This window comes from Stegostoma tigrinum, chromosome 16, assembly GCF_030684315.1.
Source record: "Stegostoma tigrinum isolate sSteTig4 chromosome 16, sSteTig4.hap1, whole genome shotgun sequence".
Lineage (NCBI taxonomy): Eukaryota > Metazoa > Chordata > Chondrichthyes > Orectolobiformes > Stegostomatidae > Stegostoma > Stegostoma tigrinum.
Window position 1 is genome coordinate 24,750,130 of NC_081369.1, and position 15,753 is coordinate 24,765,882.

The 15,753-nt window shown below is 39.6% G+C and overlaps 1 protein-coding gene across 9 annotated transcripts in view; it reads right to left on the bottom strand.

Annotated features, from left to right (window-relative positions):
- The window catches only part of chd9 (chromodomain helicase DNA binding protein 9), a 247,877-nt gene that overhangs the window by 115,990 nt on the left and 116,134 nt on the right, over window positions 1-15,753 (bottom strand). For 4 of the 9 annotated variants that reach the window (XM_048546753.2, XM_048546752.2, XM_048546749.2 and 1 more), the window contains 4 exons: window positions 9,492-9,835; window positions 5,549-5,663; window positions 3,471-3,620; window positions 2,711-2,779 (listed from right to left, as the gene is read on the bottom strand). In XM_048546753.2, coding sequence (XP_048402710.1) covers window positions 2,711-2,779; window positions 3,471-3,620; window positions 5,549-5,663; window positions 9,492-9,835 — 678 coding nt within the window. Of the gene's footprint in view, window positions 1-2,710; window positions 2,780-3,470; window positions 3,621-5,548; window positions 5,664-9,491; window positions 9,836-12,483; window positions 12,583-13,545; window positions 13,697-14,738; window positions 15,002-15,093; window positions 15,423-15,753 lie in introns of those variants that run through there. The other 5 variants (XM_048546758.2, XM_048546754.2, XM_048546755.2 and 2 more) reach the window with 4 other exon arrangements.

Consider the following 15,753-nt stretch of genomic DNA (forward strand, 5'->3'; position numbering starts at 1 on the left):
ATTACAAACAAAAGAGACAGGCATTTTGGAAAAAAAAAATCAAATTTCAAAACATTGTGAAAGAAGGTCCCACTGTTTGTAAATCTTCACCAGATATTTCTCATGCCCAGCAACAGGGGCTATTCTAGTCAATGAGCTGACTTGATTTATGCAAGTATCTGGTTATGTAGTATTGGTCAGTAGTCGACCACAAACCTTTCTTACTTCAGCTCAACACAAACACTTGTGATTTCAAAGTCTGTGGATAGTGGAATAATAAACATTAACAGATTGATCAATTGATATTAAGCTTTAAAACAGGATTATTAGAAGCAAAGATCAGTAGAAAGTTAGAATACAAAATAAAAATGTTTGACCATTTGACAATATACGCCACACTGTTATCGTTAATGACATCAAATTATACATGAACCTTTTCTTTAACAAAGTCTGTATTGCTTATCTCCAATGAGTTCAGACATATTGAAGAGTGATATCAGCCCAACAAGAAATCTTTTCTATTTGCCAAATTCTCTTACAAACATCAACTGAACACAAACGTAAAGCAAGCTGCCACTTTGCCAGTTCCAATCATGTAACAATACTCAGCACAAATTACACAATGTTAGGCACAAATTAATTAAATCGCTGAACCCAAGTTCCTTTACTTCTACCTTGACTGACTTACTATAAAAGCAACCCATGTCATGTTGTAGATTAACCAACTGAAAGAATTCCAAACTTAGATCTATGGATAAATACACTAAGCTTAGTGAAACATGTGGACTCTAAGCAGAGTTAACTTGCTCACGGCACCCATCCCTCTTTTAAGAGGAGGTCAGTGCTTTCTGTTGCATCAAAATACCAACAAGTTCTGAAAAAAAAACTGGGCATCTCAGTCACGTGCCCCAGAAAGAAATTAAGACAGGATGTAACACCACGCAAAAATTAGATCTCTGACCCAAAAGCCTTCACACCATAGATTCTGAACAAGTCTACTCAGTTCCATCACCCAGCAGCACATATATGCCCACATAGCCACTTCCCTATCGATCACAATGGATACATCAACAATTTTCACTTACCACTCAGGTTCTTCTGGGTCATTTGAAATAAAAACATCATTTTGCCTGGGTGGACCCAAAAGCAGAGTTTCTCCAAAGGCAATGAACTGAGCCGTACAGACCTGTAGACATGCTGAGCTTGTGTCTTTGTGGGGAAAACAGTTTGCTTTTATGCATCTGTTCAGGCCAAGTGAAATTCTTCTGCCCTAAGGGCCCAAACTCAGCATCTCTAAAAGTCTTTTTAGTTCTGCTTTTGAAAAGACATTTGGTTCTTCATTTTTTCCAGTTTTTGGACATGCGGGTAAAGAATATCTGGCCTTGTAACTGGTTATTAAATACAACTTTGAACAGATTAGCATATTTCAAGACTGAAGGGGATTACAAATGAACGAAATCCCTCAACAATGAAATGGAGGACAAGAAGAAAACACTTGCTCAAATACTGCTTATTTTATTAATTGATCCACGTAAATTCAAGCTGCCATAAATATTAAATTATAGGGGGGGAAAAAAAACGAGCAATTATCTAATTTGGAAAAAGATAAACTTCATCCTGTTTCTCCAAAACAGGATGTTGTCACTCATTACTGGATATACTAAATTACCTTCTTGTCCTCCTCCATGGAGGGTTCCCATCTCAATGCCCTTCGGGTCAAAGACAATACTTGGCCAGAAAAATATATGTTTTTTTTACTAAATAAACAGATCTTAAAGCTGTAAGATGTTGTTTTGATCTTCATATTCCTTCACAGCCAAATCTCTTAAAAATATTGTATCATCTTATTGAAATTTGTAACTTCCACACCATTCTAAGTATTTTATTCAGCTTACGCAGTACATCCAGCAATACATTTGTTTGTTTCTGACTCTTCAAGGCTTTTTCCAACTTGTGATAATCTGCAAACTTGTTGAGGCCCTTCATATTATTAATAAAAATTAAAAACAATGATTCCAGAACAATCCTTCCAGCATCATACCAGTAATTATTTCCCTACAGTTGCTTATCTTGCGACCATTACCTTCACCATTTGCTAAATAAATTAGTTACTTTCATAAGTTTTCCTCCTAAGATAATAGAGGACTGAAAACCCAATAGTTAATGTGGCAATTTTAAAACAAAACTGACAGAGCGCAAAGTATAAACAATTGGCAGACAACATAAATCATTTTTATTGTTCTGTTTAATAATTCAAAATTGGGCTCAACGTTTTCTACTGGAAGAAATATTGCAGGAGACTCATTTATGAAATATTTAAAGACTATTATACTTAATCTTCAAACATTATAAATAATTTCTGTATAATTATTTTGAAAACTCTGATGTGACTAATGACCATGAATTTATACTGATAGATGCCATCAGAACAATTACTGAGGTTTTAGTTTGCTATTCATATGACAGTAATTTTACCCATTTGCAAGGAGGGAAGAGAGGATTTTAGTAGACCAAAACACATTGGGCTAATAATTATTCAAATTGGGATCATCTCAATGGCAAATGCTAACTTTAGGTGGGCCTCAACAACTTATGAAGATAAAAGGACTTGAACTTTCACAGCGCTTGGAGACTTTGGGCTTATTAGAATTTAGGAAAAAGTGATAACTCTTAATGAAAAGTAGACTAAGCAGATGAAAATGTGTTACTTCCTTGTTAAAAAGCTTCTCACCTCTTTTTTCACTAATCTTGAGGCCATAACTTTGTCAACAATGGCAGCATCTTCTTCACTAGGGTTTTCCTACGGAAGAGATGTCAATTTTACATATCTTGAAAGAAGGTATTAACTTCATGTTCTCATTTACAAAACAAACTGATAAAATTTTTCATTAGTTTATAATTACAACCATAAATGTTACCAAAATTTTAAATGAATCTATTATTTTAGATTACATTACTTTACTGACTTGACAGATTAAAATTATGTTAACTGATATTCTGCAATTCTAACAATTACAATTTCATGATACACCTAATATTTCCATTCAGATGGATAGAGGATTTCACTCCAGTGTATAGGTTTGTAGAAACAAGTTTAGGAACGTTATATCATAAGCATAGATGTGAAAAAACTTCATCTCGTGTGATATACGATATTAAGGAATTAAGGCTACTCTAACTTTACAAAATGAAATGACTTTTCTGAAAATCTTACAAGGAGATTGAAAATACAAAACCAAACATGGAAACTACAACAATGAGCTCACAAAGAGCATATTTTTTCCACAGGTACTGCAAAAAGCACTGGAAATTCCTATTGAATTGTTCTGAATGCTAAGGATGATTGTCAACCCATAATAATTGATGCTGCTTTAATAAAATGTTCAACAGTGAACAAGCAGGCTAAAGTATAACAGGTAGCAACATTTGCTGAACTGTCCACAAATTTGAGTCAATACATTTTGCTATGATTAACAAAAGTGGCCGCTCACCACAAATAACTGCACAGGTTGCTCAGCAGGTAGAATAGCACAAGTCTTGACTTTCCCTTTAGCAGTTAACCCATCATCATCATCCGAAATCTTCATTCCAGTGTCTTCGTTATACTTCTTTCTTTTCACTTGTCTGTTCGATCGTCTCTTCTGTAATATTAATTATGACCTTTAAATCACCATTACAGTATTTATTTCCACATGTAAATGCAATTATGATCAAGTGTTTTGATACTATTTTATGAAACTGATTTTTTTAAAGTAATGATTGTTTATTTAGAAGAGCACCATAGTCTTGTATTTATCTATGCATGTTTGGAAGTCAAATTAAAGCAAAACAAAATAATCTTCACCGTATAATTTAGTTGGCATCAAGAACCTGATCGTTGTAGCTTTATGCCTTCCCCGTACCTTTGTTTAACCATTTTCTTTCCCTTTGGCTCTACCTTTCTTTCTGTATAACTTATTGACCACATTCAATCATCCCTTACGCCAGGCTGTGTCTTTACTCCAGTCTCTTTCCTCTTTTAAAAACCAAAAGAACTGTGAATGCTGTAAATCAGTAATAAAAACAAAGCTGCTGGAAAAGCTCAGCAGGTCTGGCAGCATCTGTGTAAGAGAAAACAGGGTTAGTGTTTCGGGTCTGGTGACCCTTCCTCAGAACTGGTGGTGGCTGGAAAACGTCAGCTTATATGCAGAAAATAGGGAGGTGGGTGGGGTAGGGAGTAAACGATAGGATAGAGCCCAAAAGAGAGAAAAAGACAGTTGGACAGACAAAGGAGTTGTTAACGATCAGGTTAGGAGGGTGAATAGTTGTTAATGGGGGCTGTTAGTGGCTAACAACAGGGTGAGTGTAGTAGCAGGCTATGTGGTAACAAGGCCTGGTGTCTGGGGTGGGAGGCTGGGACATGGGAGAGTTTCGGCCCTAAAATTATTGAACTCAACATAGAGTCCGGAGGGCTGCAGGGTGCCCAAGCGGAAAATGAGACGCTGTTCCTCCAGCTTGCACTGGGCTTCACTTGAACACTGTAGCAAGCCTGAGACAGATGTTGGCCAGGGAGCAGGGTGGTGTATTGAAGTGGAAGGCAACATGTAGTTCAGGGTCTTTTTTACGAGCAGAATGTAGATGGTCTGCGAAGCGGTCACCAAGTCAACGCTTTGTTTCCCCAATGCAGAGGAGACCACATTGTGAGCAGCGAATGCAGTAGACGAGGTCTACTCGACATTGGGGAAACGAAATGTAGACTTGGCAACCGCTTCACAGATGATCTACATTCTGCTCGCAAAAAAGACTGAACTACCTGTTGCCTGCCACTTCAATGCACCACTCTGCTCCCTGGTCAACATCTCTGTCTCAGGCTTGCTACAGTGTTTCAGTGAAGCCCAGCGCAAGTTGGAGGAACACCATCTTACTTTCCACTTGGGAACCGTACAGCCCTCCAGCCTCAATAGTGAGCTCAATAATTTTAGGGCCTAAACTCTCCCATGTCCCAGCCCCCCAAGCCCACACACCAGGTCTTGTTGCCACATAGCCTGCCACTACATACCCACTGTTGTTACCACTAACAGTCCCCATTAACAACTATTCACCCTCCCGGCCTGATCATTAGCAACTCCTTTGTCTGTCCGACTGTCTTTTTCTCTCTTTGGGCTCTATCCAATTGTTTACTCCCTACCCCACCCACCTCCCTAATTTCTGCATATAAACTGACGTTTTCCCAGTCACCATCAGTTCCGAGGAAGGGTCACTGAACCCGGAACATTAACTCAGTTTTCTCCTCCACAGATGCTGCCAGACCTGCTGAGCCTTTCCAGCAACTTTGTTTTTGTTCTCTTTCCTCTTTTACCCTTCTTTGCTCTCTCTTGAATCTTGACCTTCAACGTGTCCGTTTCTTTATTTTCTCCTTCACTTCCTCAGGTTTACCTTCTACTCACCCACCATCACCCAGCCACAGCTGTTCTCCTTTCTTTCAATTAGTGACTAATGCTTTCCCTATCTTGTACCACCGCACATCCAATGGATTCATTATTTCAAAGAACCACTTTGCTTCCTGAAGTATTGGATATTAAAACCTTACTTGACATCCAGAGATGGGTTCTTTCTTTATTGATGGTGCAGGAACCTGTTCAGTGTCTGAGCCCTCTTCTGATGATTCATTCTTCCTTTTTTTCCCAAGCGATATTATGATTTTGCTGTTGAAACAATTTACAGTAAATTAGGATTTACCACCATTTGTAACGGTGGTGCTCAGAATAGGGTACCCAACGAAAAGCTGAAAATATCAAATTGCACAATATTTGATTACAATATACTGGCTAGGCCAGAAGTAAAGGACTGCCTAATCTGTGCTCTCACGAACACGTCAGTGCGAGGATACGGGGAACTTTTCAATCTGCCTACAATGTAATCAAGTTTTACAAGTGGCTTACTCCCTTTTATTGTTATAGTCTCAGCACCTGAGCTGGAGATATCATTAAACACCACAGCACTTCACCCCAGTGCACCATTATGCTGGCCCATTGATCACAGCAGTCTCAGTGACACAGCATGGAAACAGACTCTTCAATCCAACTCGTCCACCCTGACCACATTTCTAAACTAAACTTATCCTACTAACCTGCGTTTGGCCTATACGCGTCCAAGCTTTTCCTATTCATGTATTTATCCAAATATCTTTCAAATGTTCCAACTGTACCTGCATCCACTGCTTCCTTGGTGGTTCATTCCACATTCAAACTGCCCTGTGTTTTAGAAGAAAATTGCCCATCATGCCCTTCTTAAAACTCTCCTCTCACCTTAAAAATATCCCTTGTTTTGAAATACCCCACCCTAGGGAAAAGACTCTTCATCTTATCTATGCCCTGCATGACTTTATAAACCTCTGTCATGTCACCCCTCAAACTCCTAAGCTCCAATGAAAGAGTCCCAGTGGTTTGAAATACTGCCAATTAACACTAAAGCAACTTTTCATCAGGGATTTATTTCCACCAGGAACAACATAAATGAACTTAAGTATTATTACTTGAAAGCAATGTAACAGTTCAGATACTACTTACAATAAGGACACCAGAGCTATCATCTTAATCGAACATGATCTAGTGTGCAATGGTAAGCAGGTAAAATGGACATTAGTCTTGGAAGGTAGTGTAATGCAAACAATAGTGAATTAGTGAGTCTAACATTCTGCGTAACACTTCCATTGGACACTGTCAAAACAAGTTTCTAACCCAATGTTTAGGTTTTATTTAGTTTTTCAGCCACTTCTCTACCATGCTGAGCATGAAAAAGTTGAACTCACAGATCAAACACCTGTATCTCACTAACGCGGTCACTGGAGTGCTATTTCCTGCACAAAGTACAGCTAAATAAAAACCAAAAGAACCGCAGATGCTGTAAATCAGGAGCAAAACCAAAGTTGCTGAAGAAGCTCAGCAGGTCTGGCAGCATCTGTGACGGGAAAAACAGAGTTAACGTTTTGGGCCTCGACGACCATCCTCAGAAATATTGCATTCTGAGGAAGGTCACCGAGGCCCAAAACGTTAACTCTCTTTCCCCTTCACAGAAGCTCCAGACCTGCTGAGCTTCTTCAGCAACTTTGGTTTTGTTCCTGATTTGATGTAGATTCTTGAAGTTCCAACTTACAGTCCAAATCCTTTATTTCTAGTTTTGACAATAGTTAAAGTATCTCTGCACCCGCCCCATCTAAATCTCTAATAATTTTAACATCTATCGAAGTTTTTTTAAAAACTTCTCTTCCCCAAGGAGAACAGTCCCAGCTTTTCCAACCTACATACATGACTGAATTCCGTTTGGATCCTCATCATTGAAGACATTCTTCAGTATTTACTCTACATTCCCTCGAAATCCTTCATGTCTTTAAGTATGAAAACATATCTGGCTGCAGTGCTTCAGTTAAGGCTAATCAGAGTTTTACAATGGTTTGTCATAATTTCCTTGCTTTTGTATCATATACTACTATTTACACAACCCAAGATACCCAAGTGCTTAAATCAACTATTTTCTCAACATGTTGTGTTACCTTCAATGATATATGCACATATCTGCCACTTATCTGCTCATTCTATCATCCCCGGTGTCATAATGACATTTAGCACCATCCTCGTGGTTCAAATATTGCATTTGCAAGGCTATTAACCGAATGTGGCAGTTATTTGATGTAACTGAAGGGTAAATTCTTCAAGTTTTAAAAAGGTGAGTTAACCACTTGTTAAGCCTTTCACCAGAGATAAGCAGGGCAGCACAGCAATTGTGGCCAGTTGCAAAAAAGATGCATTTTTCTCATAATATAGACAAGATAAAGTGATGGACATACAGATTCTTCCAAGAACCAGGAAAACAGCAAACTTTACTAACCTCCATTTCTGGACATTTAGGCGATAGCGCCCTTCCTAAAAATCCCAGAACACACTTTTGCAGAGGACAGAGTAGGTTAAGTCCAACAGGAACACAAACAATCCATTCAGAGAGAAAAGTAAGTGACCCAATCCAAGAGGACTAGAGGGGCTTTGCAGTCTCAATACCATGTCACAAACATACTTCAATTACATACAAACAATAGGAGCTTCACCTTTTAATTGTTTACATTTGGCCTTTTGTTGGGCAATCGCACTTGTTCAAATTGTGATTGGTTTCTAACCAAATACAAATTATTTCAAGTTACAAACGGCAGTGATACAGTAAGATTTGCTTCAGACACATTTTGCGCACATTTTTGAGCAAAACGTTGTGAAGTGTAAAGCCCAGTCAGAGCCTGATCAGAAATAGTTGACTGAAATGAATGGAAGATCTTACTGTTCTCATTAATGTTATCCTTTGTCCTAAGAACAAAGATTCACCGAGAATGAAATATACATAAAGTTGTGATTAAAACTTTAACAATGTCCTGATTGTTTACACCAACTTCCAACTTCCCTCCCCATGTTCTGCTTTTAAGGACACAAAACACTTACCACAGGGATATTTTTGACAAGGGATTGCAGCATATATTTCCGACTTCCTATACTTCAGTTTTTCTCCTTTTTTCTGTTCAAGTTATATTATTCAACAATGTATCAGCTGAGGCATTTTCTACTTTAACCATTACCAAAGAACATTTTTATTTAGATTAAGAAGCGGCACAGTGGCCCAGTGGTTAGCACTGCTGCCTCACAGCGCCAGGTTCCTGGTTCGATTCCCACTTGGGCAACTATCTAGGCGGAGTTTGCACATTCTCCCCACGTCTGCATGGGTTTCTTCTGGTTTTCTCCCAGAGACCAAAGATGTGCAGGCCAAGTGGATTGGCCACGCTAAATTGCCCATAGTGTTCAGGGATGTGAAGGTTTGGGACATGTCATCTGAGGAATGGGAGAGGGAGCTGAAATGGTTCGTGACTGGGAGGTGCAGTTGTTTAGTGCGAACCGAGCGTAGATGGGAATGTGGCAGACAAATGATCTGATGATGTGATTAAAGGTACTTTTTTGGCACAGCAAGGCAAGATTTGCTTTTCCATTTGCATTTCTGTACTTGACCTCTGAAGTAGACCCTGGGTGTAAAAAGCATATTATATTCCTTACTATAAATGCCCTTAATTTTGATAACTGACAAAATTTATCTGAAATAACGATCTTTGAAAAGAAATTGAATAAGTACTTACACGGAAACATTTACAGGACTATGGGTGAAATACAAGACAATAAGACCAAACAGAAATAGTTTTCAAAAGAATCAGTAGCAACACAGTGGGGTTAAGTGATGATCTCATATGACTGTATGATATTTTGTAATGCATATTAACTACTTGAAAGCACTGATTCAACATTTGGGTTTGAAAATCCTTTGTCAGTCTAAATAAAATTATAGGTTAATTAAAACCAAACTAGGGAATGGGGAAAACTGAGCATTTCACCATTCCTATTTTGCAATATTAGATCAAATTTCAAAATATTTACTCGACAGAAAAGTTAATGTTTAAAGACATGAACTTAAACTAGTTTTGTACATTTAAGAGATTGTTAACTTACTTTATTTTTGTTCCATCCTTTGATTTAGAACATAAGCCAGTTCTAGATTTTTTTGACTCTTTATCCTTTTGTTTTGTTTTGCACTTGTTGGATTTCCTTTCTTCCTTTCGAGCAGACCCGGTGGATAGACAGGCTGGGTTTACCACTCGGGGAATATTCTGTTCTCCACGTGCTTTAGCCTTAGCAATTGCTTCCGATATGATGCGATTAGCTTTTTCTTGCTTGTTCTGCATTTCCTTCTTTTTTAGTTGTTTGTTTCCAGTCATCAACTGTGCATTCTGTAATTTGACAATTTGTGTTGTTTGTGGATGAGAACCATCAATGGTGGTCTGAGAGGAAAGGGGCTGAAAATAAAATACAGACAAATGAGTCAGAACAATATTGAATAGGACTATGTCAGAAAGCAAAATATGTACTCAAATGGAATCTAAATTGGAGGTTGCAAAAAGGGGAAAACAAAAAATATACGCATTGCAAAAACAAACTCTGTCCTTTTCCTAGATACAAGATACAGCAGAATCAAAAGGTATGTCATGAAAAATCATTAAATCTAATGATCAACTTTATATACACAAAATTTCCAAACATCTGTCTGAGCACAAATACCCACCCAAATAAAGGATGACTATCACGATGTAAGCGCATCAATATACATTACCCAAGGGCCTGCACTTGCCCAACAGTATTATTGCTAGATTGTTCATCCAGAAACTCATCTAACATTCCAGGAACCCAGATTTGAAACCTGCCATGGCAGATGGTGGAATCTGAATTTAATTTTAAAAATCTGGAATTGAGAATCTACCAATGATCAAACTATTGTCGATTGTCAGAAATATCATCTGGCTCACTAATGTTCTACAAAGTAGGATATCTGCCACTGTCACCTTGTCTGGCCTATATGCAACTCTCAACTGCCTTCTGAGGTTGCCTAGCATGCCACTCAATTGTATCAATCACTACAAAGTCTCAAGAAATGAAATCAGACAGACCACCTTGCATCAACCTAGGCACTGGAAAAGAAAACACCATAAACAGCCCTGCACTAGTCAGGCAAAAGTCAGAGACAGTTATACTCACAAAGTCATATGTTACTATGTCCCAGAAACCACCATAACCATCCTTGGAGATATCCTGCCCCACTTGTAGAGCAGACCGAAAACAAAAGGCAGCAGTGGCATACAGGTGGGAGGAACTGCCTGGGAATCAGTGAGCTCTACAGCATGGAAACAGACCCTTCGGTCCAACTCGTCCATGCTGACCAGGTATCCTAAAGTAATCTAGTCCCATTTGCCAGCATTTGGCCCACATCCCTGTAAACCCTTCCTATTCATATACCCATCCAGATGCCTTTTAAATGTTGTAATTGTACCAGCCTCCAGCACTTCCTCTGGCAGCATTCCACACATGCACCACCCTCTGCATGAAAAAGTTGCCCTCAGGTCCTTTTTAAATCTTTCCCCTTTCACCCTAAACCTACGCCGTCTAGTTTTGGACTCCGCTACCTGGGGGGTGTTTAGTTTTTGATAGCCCAAATGAAACATTTCTAATTACTAACTCGCGTCTGATATGTTCATATGGATCTATTTGGATTGTATTGTTGAATACACTTACATCAGTGGCTGCAAATTCTTGGCAACCCAATGGGGCCCTTTGGAATGATATCAGTGCTGCAGATACGCTGTTGTTACTCAAAGGTTTAATTTGCGGCCCTCTACTATGCCCTCAACTAAGAGGTTGGTAGCTGCAAATTGGTATGTAAGCATATTGACTCCAGGCCACATGAGACTTTGGATTAAACACAGGCAAGCAAACCTCCTGCAGTCTACCTAACTGTCCTCCCTCAGTTGAATCATATTGACCAACATTAGGAGGAAACAGTGAACTTGGCAAGGGCAGAAAATGTACTTTGTGAGGGTTTTCAATCCACCACCACGAGTGGCTCAACAGCAGGACTACTGATCAAGCTGGTTAGGTCTGCAGCACGTGGTGAGGGAACAGTATACTTGGCCTCATCTTGACCAAATCTGCGGCTGCATATACATCCGTCCTTAACAGTATTGCTCAGAGTGACCACTGTTTAGTCCACGAGGAGATGAATTCCTGCCTTCATACTCAGAATACCCTCCATAGTGCTGTGTGGCATGATCACTGTACTAAACTGGACAGACTTTGAACCGATCTAGCTAACCAAACCAGGACATCCATGAAGCACAGCAGAATTGTACTCCAGCAGTCTGCAATCTCATGGCCCTGCGTATGCTCCACTCAATCATTACCATCAAGACAGGGGGTTAACTTGGTTCAAATGGACAGTATTGGAGGGCATGCCAGGAGCAGCACCAGGCATAGCTGAAGAAGAGGTGTCAAATTGGGTGAAGCTGCCAAACAAGGCTATTCACACGTCAAACAGCCATGATCAGCAAATAACAGACTGAGCCAAGCAATCTCACAACAAATGGATCAGATCTAAGCTCTGTAGGCCTGCCACTTCCAATCAAGAATGGTGGTGGACAATCAAACAACGCACTGGAGCTGACAGCTTCACAAAGATCCTCTGTCCTTGGCAATGGAAGAGCCCAACTCAGTGTAAAAGCCTGAAGGAGTCGCAGCAATTTTCAGTCAGAAGTGCCAAGATGATCCATCTTGGCCTCCTCCAGTGGTCCCCAGCATCACAGATTTCAGTCTTCAGGCAATTTGATTCATTGTACGTGATATCAAGAAATGTTTGAAGATGCTGAATGTGCATAGGCTACAGGCCCCCTGACTATATTCTGGCAATAGTACTGAAAACATGTGCTCCAGATCTTGATGATCCTGTAGCCAAACTGTTCCAGTATAGCTACAACACTTGCACCTACCCGACAGTGAAAAATGCCCAGGTGTGTCCTGTATACACAGAAAGCAGGACAAATCCAACCCAGCCAATTTCTGTCCTATTCGTTTACTCTTGATCATCAGTAAAGTCATGGAAGATGTTATCAACACTTACCAATTATCAATTGCTCTGCAATAACCTGTGTTGTGATGCTCAGTGTAGGTTCCACCAGGGTTACTCCGCTTCTGTCCTCAATACAGCCTTGATTCAAGGATGGGCAAAAGAGCCAAATTTCACAAGTGAGGTGAGACTGGCTGCTCCGGACATCAAGGATGCTTTCAACCAAATGCGGTTGGAATCATACTTAGCACATAGGAAGACCGTCGTGGATGGTGGAGGTCAGTCATCTCAGCTCCAAAACATCTCTGCAGGAGTTCTTTAGGGTAGCACCCTCGGTCCAACCACATGCCGCATCCACAAGCATCCACTGGTGCACAATACACACTGCTGCTACAATCTACAAGCTACACAGCAGAAATTCAGCAACGACCCTCTGACAGCATCGTCCAAACCCACAACCACTTGCACCCACAAGTATAAGGGCAAAACATACACAGGAACACTACGACCTGCAAGTTTCCCTCCAAACCACTCACCATCTTGACTTGGAAATATATTTCTGTTCCTTCACTGTTGTTGGGTCAAAATCCTAGAACTCCCCCACTAAGGGTACTGTGGGTCAAACTACAGCACATACTGCAACAGTTCATGGTGGTAGCCCACTACCACATTCTTAAGGACAACCATGGATAGACAATGTTGGCCAGACAGCAACAATTCCATGGCACACCCACTTTGTTTTTGGAAGTCTATACATGCGTCCCTTGAAGCTCACGCTGTCAGATACTGCTGTCAATGATCGATTCCTAGGCTCTGGAGATCGGAAGCATGGATGCAACCTCAATGCTCGGGTAAAGCAGAGCTGCTCCCTGAAAGTTTTGCACCACAGTTCTTATCTTATTGCAGCACACAGATTGAAAGCCACTGCAGACTAAACTGTTTGGAGGAAAGCCATACATTTACCACACTGTAAATAGCATCTATGCTTCAGAAAGCAGTGCATATTCCAGACAGCCAGTCACATTCAAAATTACATAGTTCTTAGGCTTAGATACAATGGAGGTGTTTTTTAACATGACCTGTAACTTGCTATTATTATAGATTTCTCAACTTTACCTTTTTCCAAGTGAAGACTCTACATCAAAACAGATGTCAATATGACTTCCGTCAATGCTGTTCCATGAACAAGTGGCAGGTAGTGTGCTGGGTCAAGAGGTTTCCAACAGTTTTCCTACTCATGAGCTGGGATATTAAGTCAGCCAAACGGAATCATGAAGACTAGATCAATTTGAAGAACATTAAAAAACTGAATTCAAACCGCCCTCTGAAAATGTGCTACTATCCTCAAGTCTATGCCAACTATTCGGCTCAAAAATACAGACAACCACTAAAAAAAAATCAGTAAGCCCTAAAGTAAACACCGCAAATCATTAAGACACCTTTTACCTGGGCCAAGTTCCAAATATAGATGCAAATTTAGTGAAATAGATCAAATTTATGCAGGTTTGTAAAAAAAACATGCCGTAATAAAGGGAAAGTTTCTCATTGTCACTTTCAGTGAAAAATGATGAGTGCTTTACACATGTATTTACACATTTTTTTCAAAAGAAAATTTCCCCAATGTAGCAAACACTTAATAGGTGATGATTAAAACTCAGTGCTGTTTAAGCTGGCTAAACCTGTTTTAAGGCTGCTACAAAATTGTAAACACACCAGTTTATGTTTTTCAACTCAAATTTCCTCTCTGGAGACTATTACAGGTAGGCAGTACAACTAAACAACCTGTCATTTTTGCTTGCATGGTTACAGCAAAACCAGAGAGAAAAATAGGCAAAATAGATGCAAACTGCTCACTAAATATTTGAAACAGGACTGTAAACAATGATCATTTTCTAGTATACCCCTAAATTATCAGAACAAAAGATCTATAACTACAATTAAATAACAAATGTCCTTTATTTCTGCATTCATGTTTTAGATTGGTTTAAATACAAGCCAAGGTATTAATAAAGCAACCATCAGCATTCTGACATCCTACACAGTATTTGCATTTGTACCAGAAGCTAAATGAATCTATTTTTAAATAAAGCATGACTAATAATTTTCATTTACCGTTGTTTTCCTTTTGCCAACAAGCATAAAACAATGGCTTTATTCTCAGCACCATAAACTAGCTAACTATATGACTGTACCAATTTTGAAATATTCTAAGGATACCACAATTACCCACTGCTTGTTTCCAGGAATTTGAACAGCTTCGCGTTTAAATACAGCAGTAAGATATATCTTAGCATGTCTGTGTTTCTCACCCATAAATGAGCTGCTGACTACAGCAAAGTAAATTGCCACCAGGCATTTCCAAACAGATTTTCAGGCCAATGCCAGTGTGCTCCACTGGATAATATTTCTGCACATGCTTCATCAGTCTAACAGCAGCACTGCAGCACTGGTAGGCACAGGCAATCAAACAACTCCTCTGAAACATTGTGAACAAATGCCACCTTTAGGCCTAAGATAACAAACAACACAAGGCTAAAGGAAGCTCTAATAGCTAAGATGGCGGTGCATTGCAACTCAGTCACCAACCAGTGGAAAAGAAGGTTATGCAATCCCATTAGCCTTTAGTCCAAACCCCTCCTCCCACTTATCCAGTCTTTCACTTACCCTTCCTCTAGACCTCCGCACAGTAGCCATTTTGTCATTCAACAAAGGCTAGCCCTCCGTTTTTTCACCTCCAGCTTTGCTCGTGAGGAAGGTAGTCAATGATAACTGCTAAATGGCCTATTTGGTGTGCTGCATTAAAAATACACATTTCTCTTCACAAAGGCACATCACGATTTTTATCAGCGTTTTCCTTGTTAATCAATGCTGCCACACATTATCAGTGCACGTCCAGACAAGGTACTATGGCATAAGATTCTGTTTGCATGCAAGAACTTCTGGATATCTAATTAAATAGAGGCTTGCAAATCTCGCCGCCAATAAAGCTAAGTAAAATTATGCACCAAAGCATGAAAATGCATCAGCATGAGTAGAAATGTCGTTCAATAACAGGAGAGATTGCTCACTTGGTCCAGCAGGTGGTGCTGCCCATTGTTATTTGGCTGAGCTTTAATGTCACTTGCTCACCATCCCCCAGGATTATGTATCAGCATCTCCTGCTCCTTTCTATCGTAATGGCCAAATCTTTTCTGTGAGCATGTGCTTGTTTCAATTTTTACCTTGACTATACATAGATACAGTAATTTTAAATTGAGACAAATAATATTTTGAAGGCGATCCAGAGAACGGGAAAATTAACTGCAATCCTTTCTTTGTTTTTCC